General features: G+C 38.7%; 2 protein-coding genes across 3 annotated transcripts in view; one reads left to right on the forward strand and one right to left on the reverse strand.

Moving 5' to 3' along the window:
* Ccdc73 (coiled-coil domain containing 73) overlaps positions 1-9,259 on the forward strand; it is a 140,632-nt gene extending 131,373 nt beyond the window's left edge. The window contains exons 14-17 of the mRNA XM_041679268.1: positions 1,351-1,540; positions 2,446-3,921; positions 5,943-6,076; positions 9,038-9,259. Of these exons, the coding sequence (XP_041535202.1) occupies positions 1,351-1,540; positions 2,446-3,921; positions 5,943-6,076; positions 9,038-9,259 (2,022 nt within the window). The remainder of the gene's footprint in view (positions 1-1,350; positions 1,541-2,445; positions 3,922-5,942; positions 6,077-9,037) is intronic.
* A 381-nt stretch (positions 9,260-9,640) lies between these two features.
* Eif3m (eukaryotic translation initiation factor 3 subunit M) lies at positions 9,641-24,248 on the reverse strand. 2 transcript variants are annotated; one of them, XM_041679269.1, is made up of 11 exons: positions 24,111-24,248; positions 21,846-21,978; positions 20,833-20,971; positions 20,342-20,465; positions 19,970-20,064; positions 17,701-17,784; positions 16,800-16,899; positions 16,148-16,229; positions 11,374-11,517; positions 10,260-10,320; positions 9,641-9,836 (listed from the first exon to the last, which is right to left on the reverse strand). In XM_041679269.1, exons 1-11 carry the CDS (start codon positions 24,150-24,152, stop codon positions 9,716-9,718), a joined length of 1,125 nt encoding a protein of 374 aa, XP_041535203.1. In that variant the 5' UTR covers positions 24,153-24,248; the 3' UTR covers positions 9,641-9,715. The 2 variants fall into 2 exon arrangements, with proteins under 2 accessions (XP_041535203.1, XP_041535204.1); XM_041679270.1 differs by lacking the exon at positions 21,846-21,978 and having other exon boundaries at positions 24,111-24,241.
* Positions 24,249-25,499: the final 1,251 nt, after the last annotated feature.

Consider the following 25,499-nt stretch of genomic DNA (forward strand, 5'->3'; position numbering starts at 1 on the left):
GTTCTAAATCAATCTTTAAGTCTTTCCTTTCTATGTTGAGCCACATTTGCTGAGAAGCAAATTATGTTTTTTTTTCTTTCCTATGCCCTGTCATTCTTCTGCAGAAAAAAAAATCTGCATAAAACAATTACCCCAGCCCATCCACCAGTTGCTCCACCCACTGGACACTACACCAGCAGACACTGTATCCAACGTATACTTCCCTCTTCTCTTCTAAGTGCTTGATTTTTTTTTTCCCCAAGGCCCTTTTCTCTGTCATTGCTTTGTTCTTCCCCTTTTACCTCCTAGGCTGCCCCTTAAACTGGTAAAAAAATAAATAGCTCTTATTACCAGTAAGTGAAGACAGTGTGCTGTAAAGCTTTTGTATACATTATCAAATCATGACAGCATTTTCATGCTATGGATGAGAAAGCAGGCAAACTTGAGGGTGAGCTGGGTTTAGTTAACTGGCTTAGAATGAAAAGTGAAGGATATTTCTTCTGCATCCATCTCCTTCTCAAGCCCCCCACCCTGCTCTCCCTATCCTCATATGACTCCTCATCATACTTCAAACCAGGGACATAGAGACATAGGGATTCCATATAGTGCTGCATAGTCCCTGCTTTATTAAAGCTGTCTTCTTTCTTTTCCAGTATATATACCAAACTAAGTTTTTTGAGGGTAGGGACTGTGTTTTGTTCATTATTGAATTCCAAAACCTACTATGAGATCAGTATTTCTGTGTGAGAAAAAGGAATTTACTTTTGAAACAGAGTCCACATTGTAGCCTAAGCTAACCTGGAACACACTAAAGTAAATACAGGCTGGCCCCAAACTCCTGATGATCCTCTTGTTTCAGCCTCTTGAGTGCTGGAAGTAGAGGTGTGGGCCACCACTCCTGGTTTGTTTTCTGTCTTATAGGTGCATAAAATGCTACCTAAAATTTGCCTGGCCCAAACAAATCTTACTCCTAATTTGCTTGCCTGTGTGGTATAATAATATGATAGATATATTTGTTTTATTTATTTATTTTTTATTTTCGAGACAGGGTTTCTTCATAGCTTTTTGGTTCCTGTCCTGGAACTAGCTCTTGTAGACCAGGCTGGCCTCGAACTCACAGAGACCCGTCTGCCTCTGCCTTCCAAGTGCTGGTATTAAAGGCGTGCGCCACTACTGCCCGGCTGATAGATATATTTGAAAGCATATTGGGCTTTTCAGTTTGTTCAAATGTGAGACTGTATACAGGGAACTTCAAAAGTCATTTGATTTTCAAATAGAAATTGCTGAATAGTTGAACTAAAATTCACTTTTATCAACAAAGTTTTCTCAAATATTTAACACATTTAAACAATCTTTTCTATTTTATACTAGCGTATTCCAGAACTAAATAATGAAAGTAATGATGGACTATCCAGTGAAAAATCAGAAAATATCACCATGCAAAAATGTAATTCTGATCAAGAAATATGGGGAAAAAATACAAGCAGTTTTTGTTTAGATACTGATTACTACAGAGAAAAGGAAAAAATTAAAGACGTACCTGTAGAAGAAATTGCAGAAGGTAACCTTAAAGCTACATTGATAAAGCTCCATGGGGGCCTTCTCTGGCATTTAGGGGGCTACAGTTAAAGCTTTGCATGAGGACCTTCCAGTATAGTGGGGAACCACCTTTTCACCTGTGTGTAAACAAGCATTCTGCACATGAATCTATAACAGTGACTTTGCAGAGAGCATGCTCTGGGTCACCAGCACACTTTTGGTGAGCACACCACATTGCCCTTGGTTTAGATGCCCACAGGGAACACTGAGATGATTTCTAATTTCTCCACTTAAAGTGGCACTGGCCGAGGTGTTCAACTGAGGATGGATAGCCACTCGGTGGAGACTTTGGAGAAAAGTGATTGAACCAATATAGCCCTTAAGATCTGAAATTTATGTTCTAGGTTATTTTAACTATACTTGTGATTTGATGCCTATAGTTAAAGCAAAGATAAATAGAATTGTCTTGGGTAGGTAGATTGACCCAATTATTCCAGAATTTTAAAATACTTATAGAGTAAGAAACAAAAAAATGATTGTTGTCAAACATGATCAAGCTAACTATCAACTTCTGAATGTTGTTAGACCTGGGCTGTAATGGATGTTAGTATATACATTAATTTTTATCAGGATTGTATTTTATGCCTCAAAGGAAACTATAGGAAAAATAAAGACCATTGTGCAAATATTTAACGCTGCTTGCCCCAATGGGTAATTGCTATTGGGAACTAAAAAATTTTAGGGCAGAGCCAAGAATTTAGCTTGCTTTAGTATAGGAATGCAAAATTTGAAGAAAATTGATGTCATCTTTGTATGATTAATGTCCAGTAGACTATTTAAGACTCAATATGTTTTCATAAAATGTAGGTGACATATGTTGTAAACAAACTTTACTGGTAACATTTTATTGTGTCCTTTTCATGACAGACTTACAGCCTTTTGAAATAAGTGCCAAAAGCAAAATTAATACTATGGTGACTCAGGATGGACACCAAAGTGGAATGTCCCCGAGCAAAGCCCTTTGTGTAGATAATGATATAACTGATCAAGAACAAACCTTGAATGTTACTGACTACAAAAAGTCAGGCAGTGTAGAAGTAAAAGACAAGGTACGCTTGGAAAAGGACAAAGGATGTGCAGAATTTAAATCACTGAACAATTTCTTTATAGAGCGACATGAATCACTGGAAGCAGAGAAGACGTGCCTGGAAGGGATTGAAGGATTAGGTCTTCTCCACAGTGGTGTAGATGCTCCTCTGGAGACTTGGCGTGACAAAGAACCCCTTAATGGCATTTCAGATGAGATGGCCCACAAAAGAAACTATAACACAGATGTTTCTGAAAGCAAGCTCTTCAAACAGCAATTCAAATTGCTTCCCACAGACCTGGAAAATGCTACAGAGAAGGAAGTTACAAGTCATGACCAAACCAAAGCAGGGTTAGATTCAATTCTAGATATAAAAGTAAAATTTGATCATTGTAAGAAACATGGCTTACAGGATTTAGGTAATGTTATGTTAGATGATAAGAACCAAAAAATGAAAGAGACCTTAAGTGAAGAGAGTGAGTGCAGCACAGTACCCTTTCCGTGCAGTCAGCAAGCTAGAAAGGCTGCCCAGCAGCCTGAAGCAACTGGTGCATGTGCTGCAGTGATCAGCCCACACTGTCCATCTGCTGTTTCTGAAGATAATTCGAAAGTACTTAAGAATTCACCAAACAGTATTAATACTCTGCTGACATTGGTGAAACCTGAGTCAAGCCCTGCAGAAATAACTATGCGGAAAAATATGAATAACATACAAAACAGTCCGTTTAAGAACCACTTGGAATCTTCAGAAAGTCGTATGAGCATCTCAAACGTTCGTGTTAACCAAGGGGACAGTCCTGCTTCACAAGCCAGAGATTTTAAATCTGTAGTTTCCATAACTTCCACAGGAAAACCACTTTCCAGTGAGAATCAGATAACTGCAGCTACAAAACGTGCTCTCTTTTCCTCGGTGGATGTTAAGAAAAGACGGTGCATGTTGCTAAATAATAGAGAGAAAGCAGAGGTATCAAATGACATCCTGTCAGAAGGAACATTTAGTGAAGGTCAGTTGGAAGAATCACGTTTGTCTCATGTATCGCCATCTGCAGATTCAGTAAACACAAGTGCAAGGCTGGCCTTTGATCGTCCCACTCTAGATAAAAACCTCAAGAAAACACCAGGATATATGAAGTTTGTAGCCCCTAGTCCTCATTCAAAAATAAATCAAATTAAGAACAAAACAGTGGGCATTTCCCTTTCCAGCTTTCCTTTATTGGTAAAGGAGAGACCAGCAGGTCCAGAAAGCAAAGTGATCACTCAAGTGACTTTTTGTAAAAATGTTGATCTGGATGACACCAGAAAAAATACTGAGCCAGGTAAGGAAACATGGCATGCTTGAAATTTTCTTTTTAATTTCTGTTACTTAGCTATTCTGGACAAAAAGAGTTTCCAGATTTGTTTAAAGTGGAAAAGAATATACGTGTGTTTGTGAATATAAAATCACCTAAGCATAATATAGAGCATACATAAATAGAACGGTTCTCTTAAGATGAGTTGTTTTTAACCTAAGTCTAAGTAGTAGTATCGGTCTACCACCAATCACATTTGGGAGTGTTTTTCCTTGTCAAAGTATGGCATACCACCACCAGGGTGAGGTCATTGAGGTAAATTAGGAATAGCTGCCTAGTGAAGAAGTCTTCATCTCTCTGAGTAAACTGGTCTTTTCTTTTTCTGTTTTTCCTTTTGTACCTGTTCCTTCCCTAGTACTACAAATTCAACTTCTTTCTCTTGGCAAAAGTGAAACAAAGGAATTTATTTCACATCATTGGGTTTTGTTGTGACTGCTTGAAGCATGTTAATCCTTAAATAATTATGTACCTATTATATTCACGTTACTTCAGTGATTAGAGGGTCCATTTTCTTGAAGTAGCACACGAATGACAGAAAGAATAACTCCAGGAAACAAAATAACTTGGTGAAATACAGGATTTGGTAGTGATGTGGCTATTTGGTGGTAATACATTGAGGTTCATATTCCCTGCTTTTATTTTACTTTTACTACAAATATTTAAAAATGAACTACATGTTGGGCTGTGGAGGCAGCTGGTAGAAAGCAGTTGCCATGTGAAAGTAAGGATCGTCAGTACCCAAACAGATGCTCGTGCTGTGGAAACCCACTTGAATCACAGCAGAGGGAAGCAGAGTCAGGGGATTCTTGGAGGTGGCTGGCTAGCCAGATTAACTGAATTGGGCCAGTTTTGGGTTCAGGTGAGCAACCTTACCTGTGCATACAAGGTGGAGTGAATGAGGAAGATATCTGATGTCGGCCTCTGCCACACACGCAAACATGCATACACATGGAGAAAACTCAGCATGAATAGGTACCATACAGCTGTGAGTTAAATATATCAAAGTGATAGTTTGTGATATGAAGAAAAGTATGTTTACTCTGCTAATAGTAATCTCATAGTCAAAGTTGTTGAGGTTAAAGGCATTCTTAAGATTTCTTGGACAGTCTTACTAGCATTGAACTGTTCATTTTCCAGCTTTAGTTTCTCTAGAGCTGGAGTCAGAGTACTCAGATTACAGATGTGTACCACCATGTCTTGCTAATTACAGATGTGTACCACCGTATCTTGCTAATTAGATTTTAAGGGGACTTTGCGGATTTAACACATTGAAGAAATGCAGGTTATAAGGAATGCTTTATTTAGTTCAGACTTAATAGGCTTTGTTCAAACAAAAAATTGAAGAAAAAAACTTAAGGAGAACAGTAGGGTCTTAAAAATAAATATACCTTGTTTGCTAGCACCATCGATGTAAGGGGGGGAAACACCAAAATGCTATATAGCCTTGTTTCTCAAACTGCAATTTTTAATATTAAACATAGCTTTTTCTCAGCACTATTTTCTCAGCATGTTTCATTGGCATAAGAGATATCTAACTATACATCTTTTAAGATTTACCAGCTGTTTTAAGTAACTTTTGTTAAGCCCAACAGCCCCTACTTAACAGCCCTTTGTGACATTTTCAATATAGTTTGTTTATAGGTAGGTGTTTATGTTCAGTCTTCCTCACTAAATTTGTAAAATGCTCATTATATATTTACATGTGTGGGTAATATGGTGGTAACCAGGAAAGGAGAATATTTTGTATGTGTGTTTAAGAAGGTATTTATACCATATTACCTTTCTTAACAATTTAGGAAACAGTAATAATACAATCTTGTTTTCTGAAATGAAATGCCCAAAAGGAAAGTCTAGGAATTATCCAAGTAATATCCTGACATGGAAATACTTGGTTTTTAAATACAAAAACATAAGATCAGAAAGTGAAGTCATTAAGATGTGTCTAGAGAATACAGTTCACTTGTTGTCATTTCCTGTTTGTCAATCAGATACTGCCAGCTTTAGCAGAGTTGCTGACACTGTGAGTGACTGGAGTATCCATCCAGATCCCAAGGGACAGCCGGGTGAAGGGAAGAATGCAACTACAAAGACGCTTTATGATTCTTCTTTTCCCACAGAACATGTAAGTCAATTAAAAATATTGCTGAGCAGACCTCAGTGAGCTAATTCTCCAGAAGTATGTAGCACTGTATGCATCTGGAGACTATAAGCCCTAACTTATCTCCAGAATAATATCAAGAGGGCAACATGGCACCATTTTTCACAATTAAGGCTGATAGAAAACAGCAGGAAAAAGTCACAGTGTATAAATCAAGTAGATACAAACAGCCTGTTTAGGGGACTGAGACATCATCTTATATACTCCTCTCTGTCATCTCAGCTTAGAAATAGTAGATTTGAACATTCAACATTTTTTATTAATAAGCTATCAGATTGATTAATTTATATTATCTTTGGAAGTGCACGAAAGGATAAAATGTCCATAATGCAATGATAGGAAGTATGCATTAAACAGAATATTTGTTGAGATCAGATGGTTCCTAGGAGCCCATTCAGTATAAGAGCTACTAACCATAGCTGACAAGTTATTTGGTTAAATTTCTAAATTTTATACCTTAGTGTATAGAACTTTACCCAACAAGTCTGTGTTGTTCAAAGTTTTTACAAACAAAACTAACCCTGTCCAGTGCTGGTGTAGCTGATAAAAGGTAAGCAATGCCACTCATGAGATTACCACAGCAGCACATTTTGCAGATCTTCGGGCACTTACAGGCATTAAACATTTTTTCACACTACAAAGCTGCATGCTAGCATCCCGAACAGTTTCAGCCATGAATATTTCATTTCCCTTTATAAATGGGAGAAACCTCAAGTAACACAACTCTTCTCACAGTAGTGAACTTGGCACGAGGAAGCCTGACTTCCCAACTGGTAAGTCATAAAGTAGAAAGCAAATTTCGGTCAGAGCCGGACACCACAATCTAAGTGAGGCCAAATCTTAATGTGGCCTGACTAACCTCTGCTCCAGCATTTTAAGGGTCCAACAGAATATGATATTCCTTGAAAACCCCTTTTTGTAGTTAATCTCTAAGTTCTTTGTATCTGATACCTAATGTTCTCCCTACAGTAAATGTTTCTCAGGATCTGCATTTACGGATTTTATAATTTCTAAAGAAACATGGTTATTACATTCTGTAAACACTTTTATTCTATTTTACAGATGAAGAAGTAACACAAATGTGAAATCTTTTCCAAGGTCACTTAGATAAAATTATCTATGGTAGACCTATATTACATGTCCTAGCTCAATCCAATGTTGTTTTTCTGAACTCTTCCAAACAGAAAAAAGATTTGATTTACTGGAGCATATAAATCAAACCTCCTGTGTACAGTGGTACAGTAAATATCATTATCTCTCTAAACTTAATAATTACCACATAATGTAGGAAAAAATCAGAAGTAGATCTAGAACAAATGACAACATTTTACAGTACATACACCTCTGCAGGGGTAAGGAAAATGGTATTAGAGCAAGGCCACGCTCACCCCTTTATGGAGCCTGTAGCTCATGACAGAACTAAACTGTGAGACAATCTGGCCTGCAAAGTCAAAAGTACTTACCTGGTGCTTTGCAGAAAGTTCACCTAAGTGTTCTACATGATGGGTGATGTTATGAGGACTAACAAGCAAGAATTAAGATTAAAGGCATGTTCCAACACTGCCTAGCCATCTTAATTTCTAAGACCAGAGGAAATAATTGTTTTCTCTATAAACTGCTATGATCTATTTTTTTTATTTTATTTTTTTGGAGACAAGGTTTCTCTGTAGTTTTGGAGCCTGTCCTGGAACTAGCTCTTGTAGACCAAACTCATAAAGATCCTCCTGCCTCTGCCTCCTGAGTATGATCTAAATCTTAAAAAGAGCTAAACTTAAAAGATTTATATAAAAATGTTTACATTAGGTTTTTAAAATCTTGGGATATTAATGTAAATTATTTTGTGTTTACATAATATATATGTAAATCCCTCACACCAAAAACAAAGTAACCATTATCCTAAAGCTATTCAATTTCCCTTCAAAAAAAATAAAATAAAATTGACATCATTTTTGAGGACCAATGTTTTCCCCATGAAACCACTCCAAACTTGATAGGGATAAGTTGGAAACAAAGTCAGTATTTAATTTGTGATAGTTATTACATCACACATTCATAAAAAGTACTGTTTTTGAAGCTCTTTTGCACAACTGTTTGTGAAAAAATTTCAAGTCCAAAAAAGTGCTCACAGTAAAAGGCAAGATAGATGATTCTGTAGAATAACTGAGAACACTTAGAAAAGGAAGTCTAGCAGCCAATCCATAATACCGGCATATCTTTCTGGATAATGGAATAAAAATAACAATATTTAGTTTCTTTGTATTCCTATTTTCAAGTATTGTATCAGGAAAAAAAAAATCTCTTAAAACAAAAGTTGTTTTGTGAATACAGCTTTCCTCTGCAGCCAATACCATAATACCGGCATATCTTTCTGGATAATGGAATAAAAATAACAATATTTAGTTTCTTCGTATTCCTATTTTCAAGTATTGTATCAGGAAAAAAAAATCTCTTAAAACAAAAGTTGTTTTGTGAATACAGCTTTCCTCTTCTGCCTCAATGCTCCTCCTGCTCTTCTCAATAGTGTCAGCAGCCTGGCAGAAAAGACCTTTTTTTTTTTTTAAAAAAAAAAAAAAAAAAAAGAGCTTACCTGTTTGAATTTCTAGTCTTCTCCCACTTTGACAGTTACCAAACAGACATTTCTGGGGTGGGTAGAAGACAGACTGACAGTTATCTGCAGTTTTAACTTTATTTCATCAAAGCCCAAGACCTTTCAAAAAATATTTGCAGTATCCCTGGGACACACAAGTGTTTGAAGAGCTACTACATAAGACAGACATTCACATTAGGGACCACTGCTGCCAGATTACTATAGTAATTCTTAAGTCAGCCATGAGATATCTCCACTCTGATTGCAGGTGTTCTGGGTTTTCCTCACTGCCATTTGTATGGTAATTTTGATGGTGAAATAAACATGGTCTTTCCTAGGTGAAAGCAGAACCTTGGATTTCAACTGTGCAACAAAGCAATTCACAGGCAAAGGAGGTGACAGACACTCCTGATCTACTCACCTTTTCACCTGGTAACAAAGACTGGCAGAGCCTTATGATAAACCAACTAAATGAGATTGAAAAGTTGCTAAGCTTAGAAGACAACAACCAGACCAAAAAAAGAAAAGCAGAAGAGATGCTGGAAAAAACAAGCGACTAAATGTTGATAAATGTCATAGTCAAACTGATGAGCTCAGGTGAAAGACTGATAGAAGCTTTCTGTAGTCAACCTGACATGATACACTCGGGTGAAAGACTGATCATCTAAGCTTTACAGCTAGCTGCCTTCACTTCACCAACTTTTTCTAGTATGATGGAGACTTCATCTTGTATTTGCAGAGCTTGCTGTTAGCATCAGGCCTCTTTAAACTTTTATCTTCCCTTTGTATAATTCCTTCAAAGCACTGTTTGTTAGTTCCTTTCTTTACAGAATTCAAATATTATGATTAAGACAAACTGTCCCTTTTTTAACATTAGTTTGTTTTCTAGAGTTTGTGATAATTCCTTAAAACTGAAAAAATAAATGGCCAGACTAGTCAAATTTTAATTGAAAGCATTTTACTATGACTTAAAACATTTCTTCCCTCAAAGAAAAAACAATTATTTGCATAAAAATTCAGGTATCAGAAAGACTCAAAAGGCTATTTTTCACTTTGTTCAAGTTTTGTTTCCAGGCATTAAGAGTGTCATACAGCTGTTGCCACTGCTGTTTTCCAAATGTCCGATGTGTGCTGTGACTAAAAATTAAGAACAAAGTATTAGTCAACCTTTTAACTGTTGAATATTCGTTCAAAACACTATACAGTTGAAGATTCCTTAAATCTAAATTAAATATCATTTAAAGTTAAAGGAGAATTTAAGCATTAGATGTTTAGAAACTCTTTTACCATACTGATCTCTCCAACAACTATAAAGCAGACACAAAGTCATTAGTATTCTAGCCAGTGCTTAGCCATTAAATGAAATGTGCTGGAAAATAGGGCTCTTTCATTAAATAAGCTAATCACATTCGGTCTGAACCTTAATAAAATTATGATAAACAGCCACTGTTTAACTACAGGCAACTCATAAGGACACTACCTTGGTTCTCTAAACCAAAAGTAAAGTAATCAGAACAAACTAAACCGTCCTACAGAAGGAAGCAAAAATATAGTTCTTACCTGACAACTACTTTTCTCTGGGTCTGATCAATTTTGCAGTAGACCATTTTAGTTCTTACAGCTGGAAGAGATTTTTACACATTAAGTTATATATAAGATTTCTAAGGAAAAACAGCTAGGTATGACCAACTGTCCAGAATAAAACTCTACATTTGTAGATAACATAATTTAAAAAAAAAATAGCTCTTTGAATATAATACAGAAAATTTAACCAGAAGGAAGGCTATGTGGTATCTGATGAATACTAGAGCAAACCATTCAGTATTATAATGTTTTTACTACGAACTCCAGTTTAAAAGGCAGGTGTAGTGGCTCACACTTAAAATCTCAGCCTATGAGAGACTGAGACAGGAGAACTGTCTTGAGTTTAGGCCAGCCTGAGTCATAGTTTTGACCCTGTCAAAACAATGAATTCTATTCTGTTCCACAATTACTCATGGGGAGGATTAGCCTTCAAATAAAGTATTACTTCTTTAGACAGCTACTGAAAACTTAGATTATTAGAAGCCAAGCCAACAGTTGTATATATTAACTGTACAATCTTTCTAACTTCAAAATTAAAAAGCCTGGAAAAATATTCTTGGTTAACAGGTCTATCATTCTATTTGCATTAATGTGTTTAACCTTAGGATTACAAATAAGGTCCACATTCCTATCCTACAGACACACAGGTCATTGTGAGCTGCCCACGTCGGTGCTGGGAAGCAAACTCCATTCTTCTGGAAGAGTAAGAAACACTCTTAATGGACAAGATGTGGGCTAAAATTCCTGTTCTTTTTGTTTTGAGAGTCTTGCTATGTACCCCCAGTTGACTTATGGTAGTCCTTCTGCCTCAGCCTCCAGAGTGACAGGATCAGAGTATCCATCAGCATGCCCACGGAAGCGTCCTTGCTTCTAACCACTATAAATAGCACTGTGAGATTTTAGAAACAGGACAAAATCCCAAAGCCACAGAGTTTATATATTTATATATAGACTTTCCATTCTACTACAAATAAATTTGGTTCTACTAAACAACCCAGGCTTACTAGCATAAAGTGCATTTCAAATTAATAATCTTAGGATCCACATCATAGAAATTCTAAAAGCAATGAGAAATGTTCTGTTGTCTTACCATCAATAACAAATGCTTCAACATCATCAGCTCCAATCTGTAGCTCTTGCTGCATTGTATCAAAAGAAATCTCTTTGTTTTCCACTGCCATCCCCATGAAAGTGAGGAGTCTCATTTTCGCCATATTTTGTTCATGTAACAGGCCTGAAGAACAGAACAGTGAACCCGGTTGAGTGTCCATACAAAGGTTTGCACAACTTATGCAGTTTGTCAATATGTGTGAGCATTTACATAGAGCAAACCTGACAAGTTATATTTGGCATTAGAGTGCTGATTTTTTTCTAAACTATATTATCTTATAATAATGAATAACAGAATACAGGTGATTAAGTCTAAAGTTAAGCATGGGCCACAAATAATATTTTAAGGTCCTAAAGACTTTGTATATTTTGTAATTTTTAGGAAAATAAAAATATATTTAGCACATTTCATAGTTAAATTTCATAAAGCTTATGTTCACCAAGAGCTCTTCATTTAAACAAGTTCTGTGTACTATTACTAGAAAGTAAGTAAAGAATCATGTTATTTAAACAAAGAGCTCTTAGTGAACAGAACTTCTGCTTTGTATATTTGATGGTGTAGTACTTGCCTAGCAACTATAATTTATATTTTCTTCCTTCTTTCTATTTTTCCAGACAGGATTTCTCTGTGTAGACCTGGCTGTCCTGGAACTCACTCTGTAGACCAAGCTGCCAGTCTGACTGACTCTGCCTCCTAAGTGCTGAGATTAAAGGTTTACACCAACTCACCTATCTTACTAAGTTATATTTCCATATGCCATTTCCCTTCTGATTCCTCTGGATTTAGTATTTGCAAATCAGGACTATCAAGGTTTGTTTATCATTTAACATTTTTAGGCCAACATATTCAGTAATTAAAATTGTACTGTTAGCAGAAATGCATGTTTGAGATAAAGCCAAAGAATAAAATTATACAAATCATTTAGTATTTGTATTATAATCTCTAATCATACACAGTATATTATTCAGATCACAAAAAAATTGTGAGTAGAAATAAACATAACAAGTAATCCTTTTTCTTTAAAAAAAAAAAAGGATCAAGTAGAAATTATAGGCAGAGAATTTAAGCCCATTTATAAAACAGTGTAAAAACACAAAGTAACTTTAAAATTCTAAAGCGTTTTGAATTTTTTCCCTTCCTTTTTTTAAGGGGGGGGGGGGGAGACAAGGTCTCTCTACATAGCCCTGACGGTCTTAGAACTCATTATGCAGACTGGGCTGGCCTCAAACTCAGAGATCTGCCTGCCTCTGCCTCCAAGGGCTAGAAGTAAAGGTGTGCACCGCTACATTTGGCTAGCTCTGAATCTTTAACCGGATCCTATGCAGAATTATAGCAGAGTGTTAATGTTCTTGTTTTGACGGTACTTTATGATCAAAACAAGCTTTAAAAAGTAGTTGAATTATCAAGTGTATTGTTAAAGTTATATAAGCACCCACGAATAAAATGACAGTTAAAACATTCATGTATTAGTGGAAGACAAGGGAAGCCCGTTAATCCAGGGCATGATTATCTGTTAATTAGCTGTAATTATGATACAGGCTTCCGATTTGGCACAGATTCAACAAATAGCATGATCATCATAACTCAAACGAATGAGGTACACAAGTAAGTATTACTGAGTTTAATGGTAATCTACAAGCATCAAAAAATTAATTAGTGCACATTAACCCTAATTAACAAATGCAAATCAGATGGTGATTAACTTTCTGAAGCAAGAAGGTAGCAACTGGGTAACACCAGATTACATGTGGGCATGTTAGGGCAATTTGGTTGACACAAGATAATGATACAATTGGCCCAAGTTGTCAATGTTAATTTTAAAAAATGTTTTGACAATCTAATGCCACCTGTGGAATATAATACTTATAACCTGATTTTCACTACAATAAATATCTAACAATACATATAAAACCTCCAATATAAACATGCAATACCATTTCTCCTATAGTATCTGTAAAAAAGTCAATTTACAGTGAAGATGCTCAAAAACAAAAGGCAAATTAGGAAATTTGTTTTCTAGTTGGCACAATAAATTAACAGTCAGGAATTTGTTCCAATCAAAGAGTAAGTATTAAAAGATTCTAAAAAAAAATCCCTTTGCAATCTCAGTTCTAGGTGCATAAACAGAATCCTCTGAGTATGAAAAATAATACTGAGTTTTCAAATTCTGTAGGTCTGATTAAAAACTGCATGCAGAGATGCCTGTGCTTAGCTTATGGACCAGGTTAGTAAAGCTGTGTCTTCTTCCACTATCCCTTCTCCACCTTTCTTGAGAAAAGGCTTTCACTGAACATGGCTCCGACCATTCAGCTAGATTGCCTAGTCTGCAGACCTTGATTCTGCCTGTTAGTGCATGACCAGCATTAGGGTAGCAGGCACAGACTGCCTCTCCCAGCTTTGACATGGGTGCTGGGATCTGACCCCAGTTCTCATGCTTGCACGCCACATACCTTTACCTACTGAGACATCTTTCTAAGCCTCTAAAAATACCTCTTAAATAGTTTACTGATGCTCTTGTGCAGGACCCTACTGTAAATGAAAATAAATGTATCAAAGGAATGAAGATTATTCCTGGAATGAATTGCATGAAATCGTTTTTTTTTCTGTCTAAAAAACAAGTCACATTTATGGCCATTACTTTTATAAACAAGGAACCAAATGTATAGCCTGTACAGTTCTGAAAAAGCAAACTATTACACAGATGAAGCTTGAGTTACAGTACAGATCTGAAGGCAGCAGCGCTTTGGTTCATGAACTGGGCTCCCTTCCTAGAGGAAGGCTCAGGGCTCTCCATCGTATTTCAATTTTAAAGTTATAAAAAAATCTAATTTTATGGAAACATTTATTCATTACTAATATGTCAAAACCTTAATGCAGTAATAAAAAAATGTGCATCATTGAGCAATTTCTGCATTGTCACTGACCCTTGTCTTAAAATGCTGCAATATAGAAAACGCAGTTTTAATGCATGCAATAGCTTATGAACCAGTGCTCCTTTGAAACAGTCAATTACACATGGATGGGGGAGTGTCAAAGTGTTAATTACTACTCCTTTTGCCTTGGTGCGTAAATAAAGGGGTTGCTGACATTAACATTCCATCACACAGCTTCATGCCACAAAGCAAATTAACTGGGACAGAATATGGTTTTCTGGGTCTAGTGCACCTGGCAAAGTATTCAACACAGACACTCATGCATCTCTTTAATCTTGGTGTATTTCAAATGCCATATGTTCAAGTGAGTTAACCTTCCCCCAAACCAACAGCTGTACAGAATGTACAGGTGTTGGGAATTAAGGCTAACCAAACTACAAAATGAGTTTAGTCACGTCAATTCCAATAGTCCTCTTCAGTATCTACATCTCACATAAGGCTAATCATTCAATTTTAATGTGAAACACAAATCAACCTCTACTGTCTTTTAATTGCTGCCCACCAGGAAAATAAACTCCCTTTATTTCAGTTGACTTACAAAAACTATGAGTTTTAGAATATTTAAAACCCATTCAAAGACTGGAGAAATGGCTTGGCTAGGAAAGACACTTGCCATCAAGCCTAACAACCCAAGTTTGATACCTGGGACACACACAGTAGGAGAAAGCAGACTCCTCCAAGTTGTCTTCTGACATTATACATGTATGTATACAGACACGCACATCAGTAACTAAAATTTTAATACGAATAGAAAACTATTTAAAACCAAACAAAAACACCAAAGATAAAATTAGATTTCTTATGCTGTCTTCAAAATATAGTTCAGAGCTTTTATTACTATGCAAATATCACTACACATCCATTGGCAGTGGAGTCAACCATATATTTAATTGTAGCCCCACTAGCTTGGTCAGTAGAGCATAAGACTCTTAATCTCAGGGCCATGGGATCAAACTCCACGTTGGGCACCAGATGTAGCACTAATTCTAATTGTTCTTAATAATAAAAACTTGGAGTCAGCTATCGCAGTGAAAGCTGAAAGCTCAGACAAGCAGAGTAGTCAGTCACTAGAGAGTTCTTACCTCTAACAATCCTCAGACTGAGGGGGCAATCCTGTCTCTACAAATCCTCAGACTGAACGATATCTCTCTGAAACCTCAGACAGTCCCTCCCTGAGACTGAATCCTCATTTGGCATCCATCTCTACAAATCCTCATGCTGCATCTGAGCTCCTGTCACCTCCTGCTTTATATTCCTCTCTCCACTTAGCCATGTCACTCTTGTCTCCAGCTCCCTAGTGCTGGGATTAAAGGCGTGGGATCCCAAGTGCTGAAGGCATGAAATAGAAAGTGTTGGGATTGATCGATCACCTTTGTGTGAGTTCTGTTTGTCTTTCAGACAGATTCAATCCTGTGTAGCTCAGGGTGGCTTTGAAATAACAGAGATCTGTCTGTCTCTATTTTCCAAGTGCTGGGATTACAGGTGTGTGCCAAGTGGCCTGGCCTCTATGGCTAGCTAGTGGCTTAGCTCTGCACTCTGATCTTCAGGCAAGCTTTATTTGTTAGATTACAAACAAAATATCACTACCTTGAATGTTTTTTACTAAAGGGGGGGGGGAGACACATGATACAATTCTGCAACTACATTATTCTTTACACACCATCAAACATTCCAAATAATAATAAAAATCAATCTTAACCATTAGTCTTTCTTCGTCAAGTCTTACCAGCTTTTAAAATAAGGTGTAATGGCTCAGGATCATTCCTGTCTTCCCCGCAAAACAAAGAAACAAACCCCAACAATCAAAACCCAACACTTACCAAGTGAATCAATGAAGTCTTTATTATTCTGATAGAATTTGACATACGATGCCAATTTAGCACTCACAAAAATGGTTAATAACTAGAGATAAGAGACAAAATAGTATCAAGACAGAAGCTAGATGTACATTCAGATTTTAAGACACTAATTTCTAACAATAATTCTCCATGTTTAAGTTAATGCCCAACCACCCAACTAGTTCATTTAAATAAAAATAAATCATCCAATAAGGAAGTACAGTGAGCACTAAACTACCTAGATCAAATGGGAAACAATGCACAAAACTAGTTGCACTTCAGAACTATTCTTTGGTTTTGTTTCTAACAGAATGTCTTGCGATATTTGTTCTCCCAAATGCTGGGACCAAGACTGGCTATTCTTGTTTTTTTTTTATCTTAATTTGGGGCAGTGATATTAAGCAATAAAAAGAAACGTGTTTTAGTGAAGTTCAACATGTCTAGACCAAGAAAGAAGATACAGGAACAGTGTTCAGTAGATAGAGAAAGCTGACCCTAATCCTAATTAATACCAGTCTGTTCCCCACAGAGGGTAGGGTCTCTGCTGCATGAATTCCATACAAAGGGGGACTTCTGCTTTATTATGTAAGACTGCAGAGAGAACACTATTCACACCAAAGGACAAACTACTTACATCATGGATAAGCTCGCCTTCCAAAAATTTGACTGGCTTTAGAGTAAGAAGATGGTCAAAAAGAAAGGCATTTGGATCCTTTAGTGCCCGCACAATACACCTTGATAAGAAAACAAAAAGTAAGCTGGGCCTTGAAATCTTAGCTTGTTTCTGACTACTTTGCATATCAAAAGATATATTTAATTCAGTAAATTAAGAGTTCAATATCCAAAAGCAAAAGATGCAAATTTGGGTTAAAACCGGTCAGTATCTTTTTATTGAGGTGTGCTTGGTTACCTGTAATGCAACAGCAGGAGCTCACAAGTGTCACATCTCATTCACCCTTATAGACTGCTGTCATGACCACTCACCCTTACAACAACCTAACAGACCATTCTCATGACTGTATTAGAGATCATGAAAGATACTCAGAGAAACAAGAAAGTCATCTTGTAAATACAAATTAAGATCTGGAGTGAAAGTTTAAATACTGATATTCTCAAAGTAGGGCCTCTGCCATTATCTCTCTGTATGTCAACCCCCACTGTGTCCAAGTCCATGGGCAGTAATAACCCTATATGGAAATTTCCTAAAAATCTAATTCTAGCCTCACTGTTATGTTAAATCTAGGACTATGAAAATCCTTATTTTCTCATTAACAACTGGTTAAATTTTGCCAAGCAAACTTTTCCCTATCTACAAACCTTATTCAGAGAAACTGACGTGAGAGTGAGTTTTAATTCTTTGGCTGTGCTTATTAGCCATAAACAGCACAGCCTGTACAGTAACACCAAGTGGCTATTTCACACGCATTATCAATCCTTAATGTCCTACTGACTACCCTGGTCTGCTGACAGTTGCAGAAATTATGTCAATTACTGAACTGAATTCTGTAGCTCACCCAAGCAATGCTCAATGTTACCTGTGGGCATCAACTCGAGCCTGGGAAGCATTGTCTTCTGTATAACTCCCAAGCAATTCCACCATGACCTTTGATGCAGCATCACTTAAAAAAAAAAAAAGCCATCATCATTTCATTGGTCTGAATTTTATTGGTCATTCATCCTCTGTAGATCTTATACATATATAAAACAGTGATGAAAATGGCTGTTCTCAAGGTATGACAGGCAAGCTGAGATCCCCAAATAGGAAATCTCCCTTTATCTTCTAGTCTCTGCCAAGAAACAAGTTAAGGTGGAAGGCAGGGCAGGTTGATTTGCCTGGCAAAGAAGAGGTGAGTAAAAAGGCTCAAGGTAAGCTGTTAGGACACTGTGACTGTTGAGCCAACATCAGGCATTTAAATCACTGCTTAAAATAGCTTTCCAATTTAAATTATCCTTAAAATTATGTGGATGGTCAATTCTTACTATTATAAAAGGGATAGAATAATTGAATACATTTATTCAACTTGGATGCTTATAAAATGCTTCTCCTGCCTGGGGATGTAGCTCAGTGGCCGAGTGCTTGTGAGAGGCTCTGGGTCTAGTCCCAGTACCTCCAAACATCAAGCAAACAAACCCAATATTTACCTTTGCCTTTCTTACTTCCTTTAATTGGTGATCTTCAGCCAGTTGAGAAATTATTGCTAAGCTGAAAAAGACTAGGTTTCCCCCTTTCTTTTTCTAGATTTTTTTTCCCTTCCTATCTGCAATCAGCCTGAGAAGCACAGCAGGAACTGTTTGCCTTAAGTTCAAAGATATAGCTAGGCATAGTTATATGGCACTTAACATCTTAAACACAGTGGTGAATTATAAAAATCCAAAGGAAAGCATTAAGAAACCTCATGGACTAGTCATAGTTAATTGTCTTATTCTCCATCCCAGGCACACCATGTCTTCCAGCAACCACAGTATAAGATCTAGTACATCTTAACTAAACAAGTCTTTTTATTAAAAACCAAATACTCCATTTAAAATGCACAGCATAGAGGCTGGAGAGATGGCTCAGTGATTTAGAGCATTGTCTGCTCTTCCAAAGGCACCGAGTACAGAGTTCAATTCCCAGCAACCACATGGTGGTTTATAACCATCTGTAATGAGATCTGGTGCCCTCTTCTGGCCTGCAGAAGGATCACAGTATACAGAATAAATAAATCTTTAAAACAAAATGCACCACATGACAGGACATAAACGGGGTAGCTAACTAGGATCAGTCATTAAACTGTAGGGACACATGTGATATGCAGACATACATGCAGGCAAAACATCTCTACACATAAAAATAAAACACACACACACTGAAGTTTTTTTTTTTTTTTTTAAAGAGAAAGTATTCAGCAGTGAAGTATATTCTAATAGCCAACACCAGGACATGTCCAGTAGCCCTGGTAGCTGTTATTGACCTACCTTTATTTCCCTGAGAATAGCTGTGGAATTCAATTATTTCCTTTTAATACATAACAGACTAAGAGCCAAACAAGCAATAATGATGATAAATTTTCCAGAGTGGAATTATCAACTCCACCAAGTACCTGACATTCACAGGCAATCACAACACCCATCAACCTAAAACCACTGTGTTATAAAAAAAAAAAAAATCAACTCAACTCCTAAAGGAGAATTTTAAAATGCAAAGTATAACAGAGAAAGATAGTCACATTTAACACTAACCAGTGTTTGCTTAGTAGCAAAGCCTTTAAAACCCCATCTGTGATGTCCTTAACGAACCAAGGTAAGGAGTAGTAGTACTCTTTCCACTTTGAAGTACTAGAGCTACACTAAACAGTCTATTCTATTCAGGGTCATGCAAGAGGTGAGCTCAAGGTCCAGAGACCTGACTCTACAGCCTGAACACTGAAATACACACCTGTCCTCGTACAGGCTAGAAGCACTCCATCTGAAATGGTCCTCTTAACCCTTCACTGACAATGGGTTAAAAATGCTGTCACAGCAGGGCAGCATGGAGTAGAATACCCACTGCCAGGACCAGAGGCACACACCACAGCTGGCCCAAGTGTTTCTGGATATGGAAGTCCGGGCTTCACTTGTGCAAGCACTCTACTAATTCGGCTCTATCTCCAGCCTCTGACTCAGTCAGCCTTTGCAATTATCTTTTAACTTAGTAGCTAAAAACTAAGAAATAGAATTCTGATGACTGTGGAGAACAAAGAAGAACTACTTGATCAACTTGTCAAGAAATGTCCCCGCCTACTTAAATAGCTGGAGAGATCATCAGTGCAGAACTCTGCATACCTTTTTTTACAATCCACGAGTGCCTCATAAAGTAGTCTTAAGAGGGTGTGTTTCTTTTCAGTGGTGAGCTTCCAGGCGGAAATCCACTTTCTCACCTACAGTAAGATTTACAAAAGGAAAGAACTTATTAACACAACTGAGCAGCAGATGTTCAGTTTAAAACTCTTAGAAGGCAGACTGGGCAAGAGGATCTGTTCAAGCTCATCCCCGACTACACGACACATCAGATGTCAGCCTAGGCTACACCCCACACTTCTCCAAAGGAGAAACAGAGATAAAGTTCAGGACACACAGAGCTCCTACTATGTCAGCTTACATCCTAAGTAAGCTACATTTCCTACAAACTGAATAGGCACTCCACAAGACACTCACTTGATCCAGCTCAGTTGGGATGTACTGGATGGCCCCACACGATGCTGCCACCTTGATGAGGCTGCAGTACACTGTGTATCTTACAGGAGTGTTCTTATCCATACCGTGGAAAAGGTTGCTGAGCCTGGTTAACAAACACATAACAATGGCTGAGGTCAGCAATCAAAGTACTAACTGAGGTTATTGGCCATCACAACAAACCTGAGGCAGCACTATCAATCACTTCATAGTACAAAGGAGGGAATTGGGGCACAGAAAGTTAAGAGACTGCCCAAGACATTGCTAACAAAAGCTACCAACAGTCCAATTCCAAACTTCCTGCTTTTAACAATTACAACTTATGCCATACAAACAGCCCTTTGAGTGCTTTGTTTCTAAAAGAGATTTATTTTTATTATTCTAAAGTGCATTTGTATGTGTAGCAGAAGAGGCCGGAAGTCAGGTCCTCTGTAGAGCCATCTCCAGCCTCCTCTAGCAGTCTTAAAACTTACAGTTGCAGTCTCAGAGAAGGGCGTTCACCTTCCCGAAACTTGACCAGCTTTTCACACAGACTTTCAATCAATGCTTCTTGCTTGTCTGGTTCCAGGATCAAGAGGAGGGATACCACACTGTTCATCACACTTTCAACATCTGCATAGGCAACAAGAACACAGCCAGGAGAGATACAGCATTCAGCATGTCTAGTTCAGTATGTTATTTCTAGTGTCTCAGTACACGGTCGCTACAGCTTGGCGACTGTCTTGAGAAGACACTTGATTCAGGGACAGCAGGAAGTATATCGCATTCATGAGTTCACACTGCACCAGCACCACTGCAAAGCCAATACTCAGAAGACAGGTGATGATTTACATAATCATTTATTTTCTGTTATGGTTTTAATTGGCATAGGATCCAATCATCTTGAAATTACTGGCTGGATTATAAAGTCAGGGTATCTCAACGGAAGAAAACTTTGTGCCTCACATAGAGAATTACTTAGAAATGAAAGGCTGTTAAATTTCTAGCTGGTTAACTCACTTCCAAATATTACAGATATTAACTGCACACAAAATTTAATCTCTAAACCTTAACAAGGATTTCAGAACTCACAGTACAGAAATTCTAGCTCTCAATAAATGGGGAGCAGCCCAACAATTATCTATTACTTGATGTAATGTCCTCTTTGATGCCTATCCAAACCTCTTCGGTTCATTTTAAAACATCAACAACTAGTATGTGTAGAAACACAGATATACTTTCAAAAAGTTTCCCCAAAATGGCTTACTTTACAGGTCTAACAGAAAAAAACCTGAAATTGTATGAAAAGATTATATTAAAAACAACTGCTTGAAAAATCTTTAATTTAAAAATATTTTCCTATATTTTGATTATATTTTCTCTTCCATGCTGCTTAAAAATCTTAAAAGTCTCAAACCAAAGCATATAACTGCTAAGAAAAATTTTTAGGTAAAGAAGTTCTCTTACGATTAGTAAGAAATATTTTGTACAAAGAATTAAAACAAACCTTTATCATCTTCCTTCAGACACACATCACAGGCTTCAATAATCTGAGCTAAATCTACATGAAGTCCACCTTCTGAGTTCTCTTCTGAGATCTCAGCTCCTTTTGATTTCAAATAAGCACGAAGTTCAGCTGCCTGTGAATCAAATAGGGTTGCTTAATTTCTATGTCCATTTGTAAAACTGACTCACAACAAAACACTATCAAACCCATCTGCCCTGCTTCCAAAGTAACACGCAAGTGCCAACTAATCGCCCCCTATACAGCCCCTGCAGCCACACTTCACCAAGATCATCTTCAGTTTCATGTCACCCTCATCCTGCTGAATTCTAGTCGGAAGCAAATGCTTTCTCATATAACCCAAGGGATTTCTGCTGGGAGGGATGGGGACTGCAGAGAAGTCGATCTGATTAGGGTCAGAAAGAACTTTTGGTCCAATCAAAACAACTAATTACTAAAATAATTTGGACTTTTTCCTGCTTTACTCCCTAATTATGATCTTTAATAATGTTTTTTTTCTTTGATGGTTTGGCATCCATGTCGTCAAACATGCATACAGATGATTTTTAAATCTACTAAAATAAAAAACTGAAGCAGCAGAGGAAAGAATTTCACTAGAAAATGCACAGGTGGCAGGGAGTGTAGAAACACAGCTGTGGTCTCAGCACTTGAGACAGAGGCAGGGGGATCTCCATTGGTTCCAGGACAGCCAAGGCTACACGGTGAAACCCTTCTCACAAAATAAAGCAAAACAGAAAATGCACAAGTGGACAAAGCCAAAAGAACCTTGGAGGAGATAATATTTTTATTCCCACAAATGTGTTTAGCTACCTCAGGAAATAATCACAGAGATCTGATGGCATTATTTTTCCAAACAATAACATAGCAACCTCATATAAAAAGTTGGTATAGGCTGGGCCTTTAATCCCAGCACTTAGGAAGCAGAGGCAGGAAGACCTCTGTGAATTCAAGGCCAGCATGGTTTACAGAGCTAGTTCCAGGACTGCCAGGGCTGTTACACTGAGAAACCCGCTCTGAAAATTCTTCCTTATGACACAAATATATATCCAGTCAAGATTTTTATAAATTTATTTATTAAAGATTTCTGCCTCCTCCCCGCCACCACCTCCCTCCAGTCAAGATTTTTAAAAAGCTTTGTTCACTTCCTGCTTTACAAACCCTTTCCTAAGAATTAATCAAGTTTAACTTTTTTTATATCATGTTTGTTGACCACAAGCAGCTATGGGACAGAAAAAAGGAAAACCAAGACAGACAACTAATTCCAGTCAAACGGACTAAACATAATGGTGAAGCAGTCCAACTATGTGCCTGAAAGGAAGGACTAGCGTGAAATTCATGCATTACCCAACAGAAACATCAGCACTGTACAATAAGACCAGCGACAATAGCCACAGACCCTGGGGGAAGTACCCTTTCGATAAACATTAGTCAATTATTGGTAACACGATTCCGTTCTATCAACTACTCTGTATTCTTCTGTATCTTCCTGTGTGCGCATACCTCCCTCCGTTCTGTTTAACATATGGAACCTCAGGTTTCTGTCAGTAGGCATCATGTGCGCGCACAAACACAACACACACAAACGAATACGATGAGCGTCTTCAGACGATAAAATTAAAAGAATGTCATTCCGCCGGGTGGTGGTGGCGCACACCTTTAATCCCAGCACTTGGGAGGCAGAGGCAGGCGGATCTCTGTGAGTTCGAGGCCAGCCTGGTCTACAGAGTGAGTTCCAGGACAGGCTCCAAAGCTATGGAGAAACCTGTCTCGGAAAACGTAAAAAAAAAAAAAGGATGTCAAACAATTAAACTTCTGTTATGAGGAAAACGACTCGTCCACTTCAAGTGTCAGGTGCGGACGTCTCTCCGCACAGACGCGGGGCTGACAGGTGGGGCTGTGCGAACAGCGGGAGCGGGTCACCGCCTAAAACGCAGGCCCTCAGGACCAGCATTCGGATGCCAGCTCAGAGCTGCTCTTCCCGGACGTACGCGAACCTCACCGACACCGCGCCCTGTCCGCGGAAAGTTCTAGGTCGTCGTCGGGTACTCAAACGAGTCCCGATGCCCACCAGGCCTGCGTCCTGAGCGTCGGCCGCGCGCGCGCCGAGACCCGGGCTGGAGAGCGCGCCCCCGCCTCCCGCTGCCGGAGGTCCCCACCCCCGCCGCCCCGCGCCCCCGCCTCCCGCTGCCGGAGGTCCCCACCCCCGCCGCCCCGCGGGCCCCTCAGGCCCCGCGGCGCGCACCGCACCTGGTCTTCTTCGCTAATGTCGATGAAGGCCGGGACGCTCATGGTGAACGGCCGGCTGCGGAAGACACTCCGCTCGAGGACCACGCCGACCGGAAAAGGGAACAGGACCGCGCGGCGTTACGCACAACCGCTTCCGGGTCAGACAGCTAGGGCCGACTTGGTGGGCGGGGCCCGCGGTTCTACTTCCTCCTCGCGGGCGTCTTGGTCCTGCGCTCTGCCTCACCTCGGCAAGGGCTCCTCCTCCCTAAAACCAGCTCCCCCGAAACTTAGGTGGGTTGGGCTGATTTGTCCTCGGCTGGCCTGCTGCTGCCAAGCTCTGCCCCAAGCAGCCCCCGGAGCCTAGTGAGCTCTTGCTGACTCTGACAGCCTTCCAGATGGCCCCTGTCCTTTAAAGCCTTGGAACTTTTGTTTTTTTGTTCTGTGTTATGCTTCAGCCCAGTTTGGTCCAGTTGCTAAGCAATGTTTCTAGTTGCTTGAGGGTGACTAGTTTTCAAAGAATGCTCCCACTTAACTAATAAGGACTTATCCAGAATACACAATATCTTAGTATCTGTTAGGAATGATTCCAGGTTCTCCCCTCCAAAGATGCCAAAATCTATGGGTACTCAAGGCCCTTATGTAAAAATGGCTTAGTGCGTGTATATTACCTATGCACCCCCCCCCTTCCCCCGTATATTTTAAGTTATCGCTGGGATACTTAAAATACCCAATACAATATAAATTCTATGTACTGTGTTTTCTAGGTAATGACAAGAGACTCTGCTAATCTAGTACAGATATTTTCCTGGAATATTATAGTCTGCAGTTGATTGAATCTGTATGCAGAACTTGAATTATGAAGGACCAATTATATAAAGAACGTTGGAATGCAGCAATAAGGGGGAAAGACAATTACAAAGCGGGCTGAAAAAGTGAAAACAGACCTCATCAGAGAACACGCACATGATATCCTCAGTTGAGAAAATACCCCATCAAATGGCCTGCCAGGCATCTTCTTAATTAATGATTGATAGGGGAGGACCCAGCCCACTGTGACTGGTGCCACTCTGGGTAGATGGCCCTGAGCTGTACTGAAAACCAAACTGAACTAGCCAGGAGGAGCAAACCTCTGCTTCAGTCCCTGCCTCGGGTTTCTGCCTTGGGCTCCTACCCTGACTTCCTTCAGCGATGGGCATGACCCAAGAGTTATAAGGTGAAATAAACCTTTTCTCCCAAGCTGTTTTTCGCCAACGTTTTATCACAACAATGGAAAGCAAACTAAGACAATCTTCCTGGAATACTGGGTTACAAAGCAGAATGAGCAGGAGATACACTGTCAAGGAAGAAAAAAAATGAGGCTGGTTGAAGATGGGGGAGCAGGTTTCTGAGGGAGGGAGGAGGAAGAGAGAC

This window comes from Microtus oregoni, unplaced genomic scaffold (assembly GCF_018167655.1).
Source record: "Microtus oregoni isolate MIOR12 unplaced genomic scaffold, Mior012 000031F_ref0000149, whole genome shotgun sequence".
NCBI classification, from domain to species: domain Eukaryota; kingdom Metazoa; phylum Chordata; class Mammalia; order Rodentia; family Cricetidae; genus Microtus; species Microtus oregoni.

Excerpts from the sequence above, each read along its gene's own strand:
- Eif3m (XM_041679269.1), bottom strand. The coding sequence starts at position 24,152 with ATGAGCGTCCCGGCCTTCATCGACATTAGCGAAGAAGACCAG. Across the intron at positions 21,979-24,110 it reads ACATTAGCGAAGAAGACCAG|GCAGCTGAACTTCGTGCTTA; the intron begins GTGCGGTGCGCG and ends TTTGATTCACAG. Across the intron at positions 9,837-10,259 it reads CAGAGAAAAGTAGTTGTCAG|TCACAGCACACATCGGACAT; the intron begins GTAAGAACTATA and ends CTTAATTTTTAG.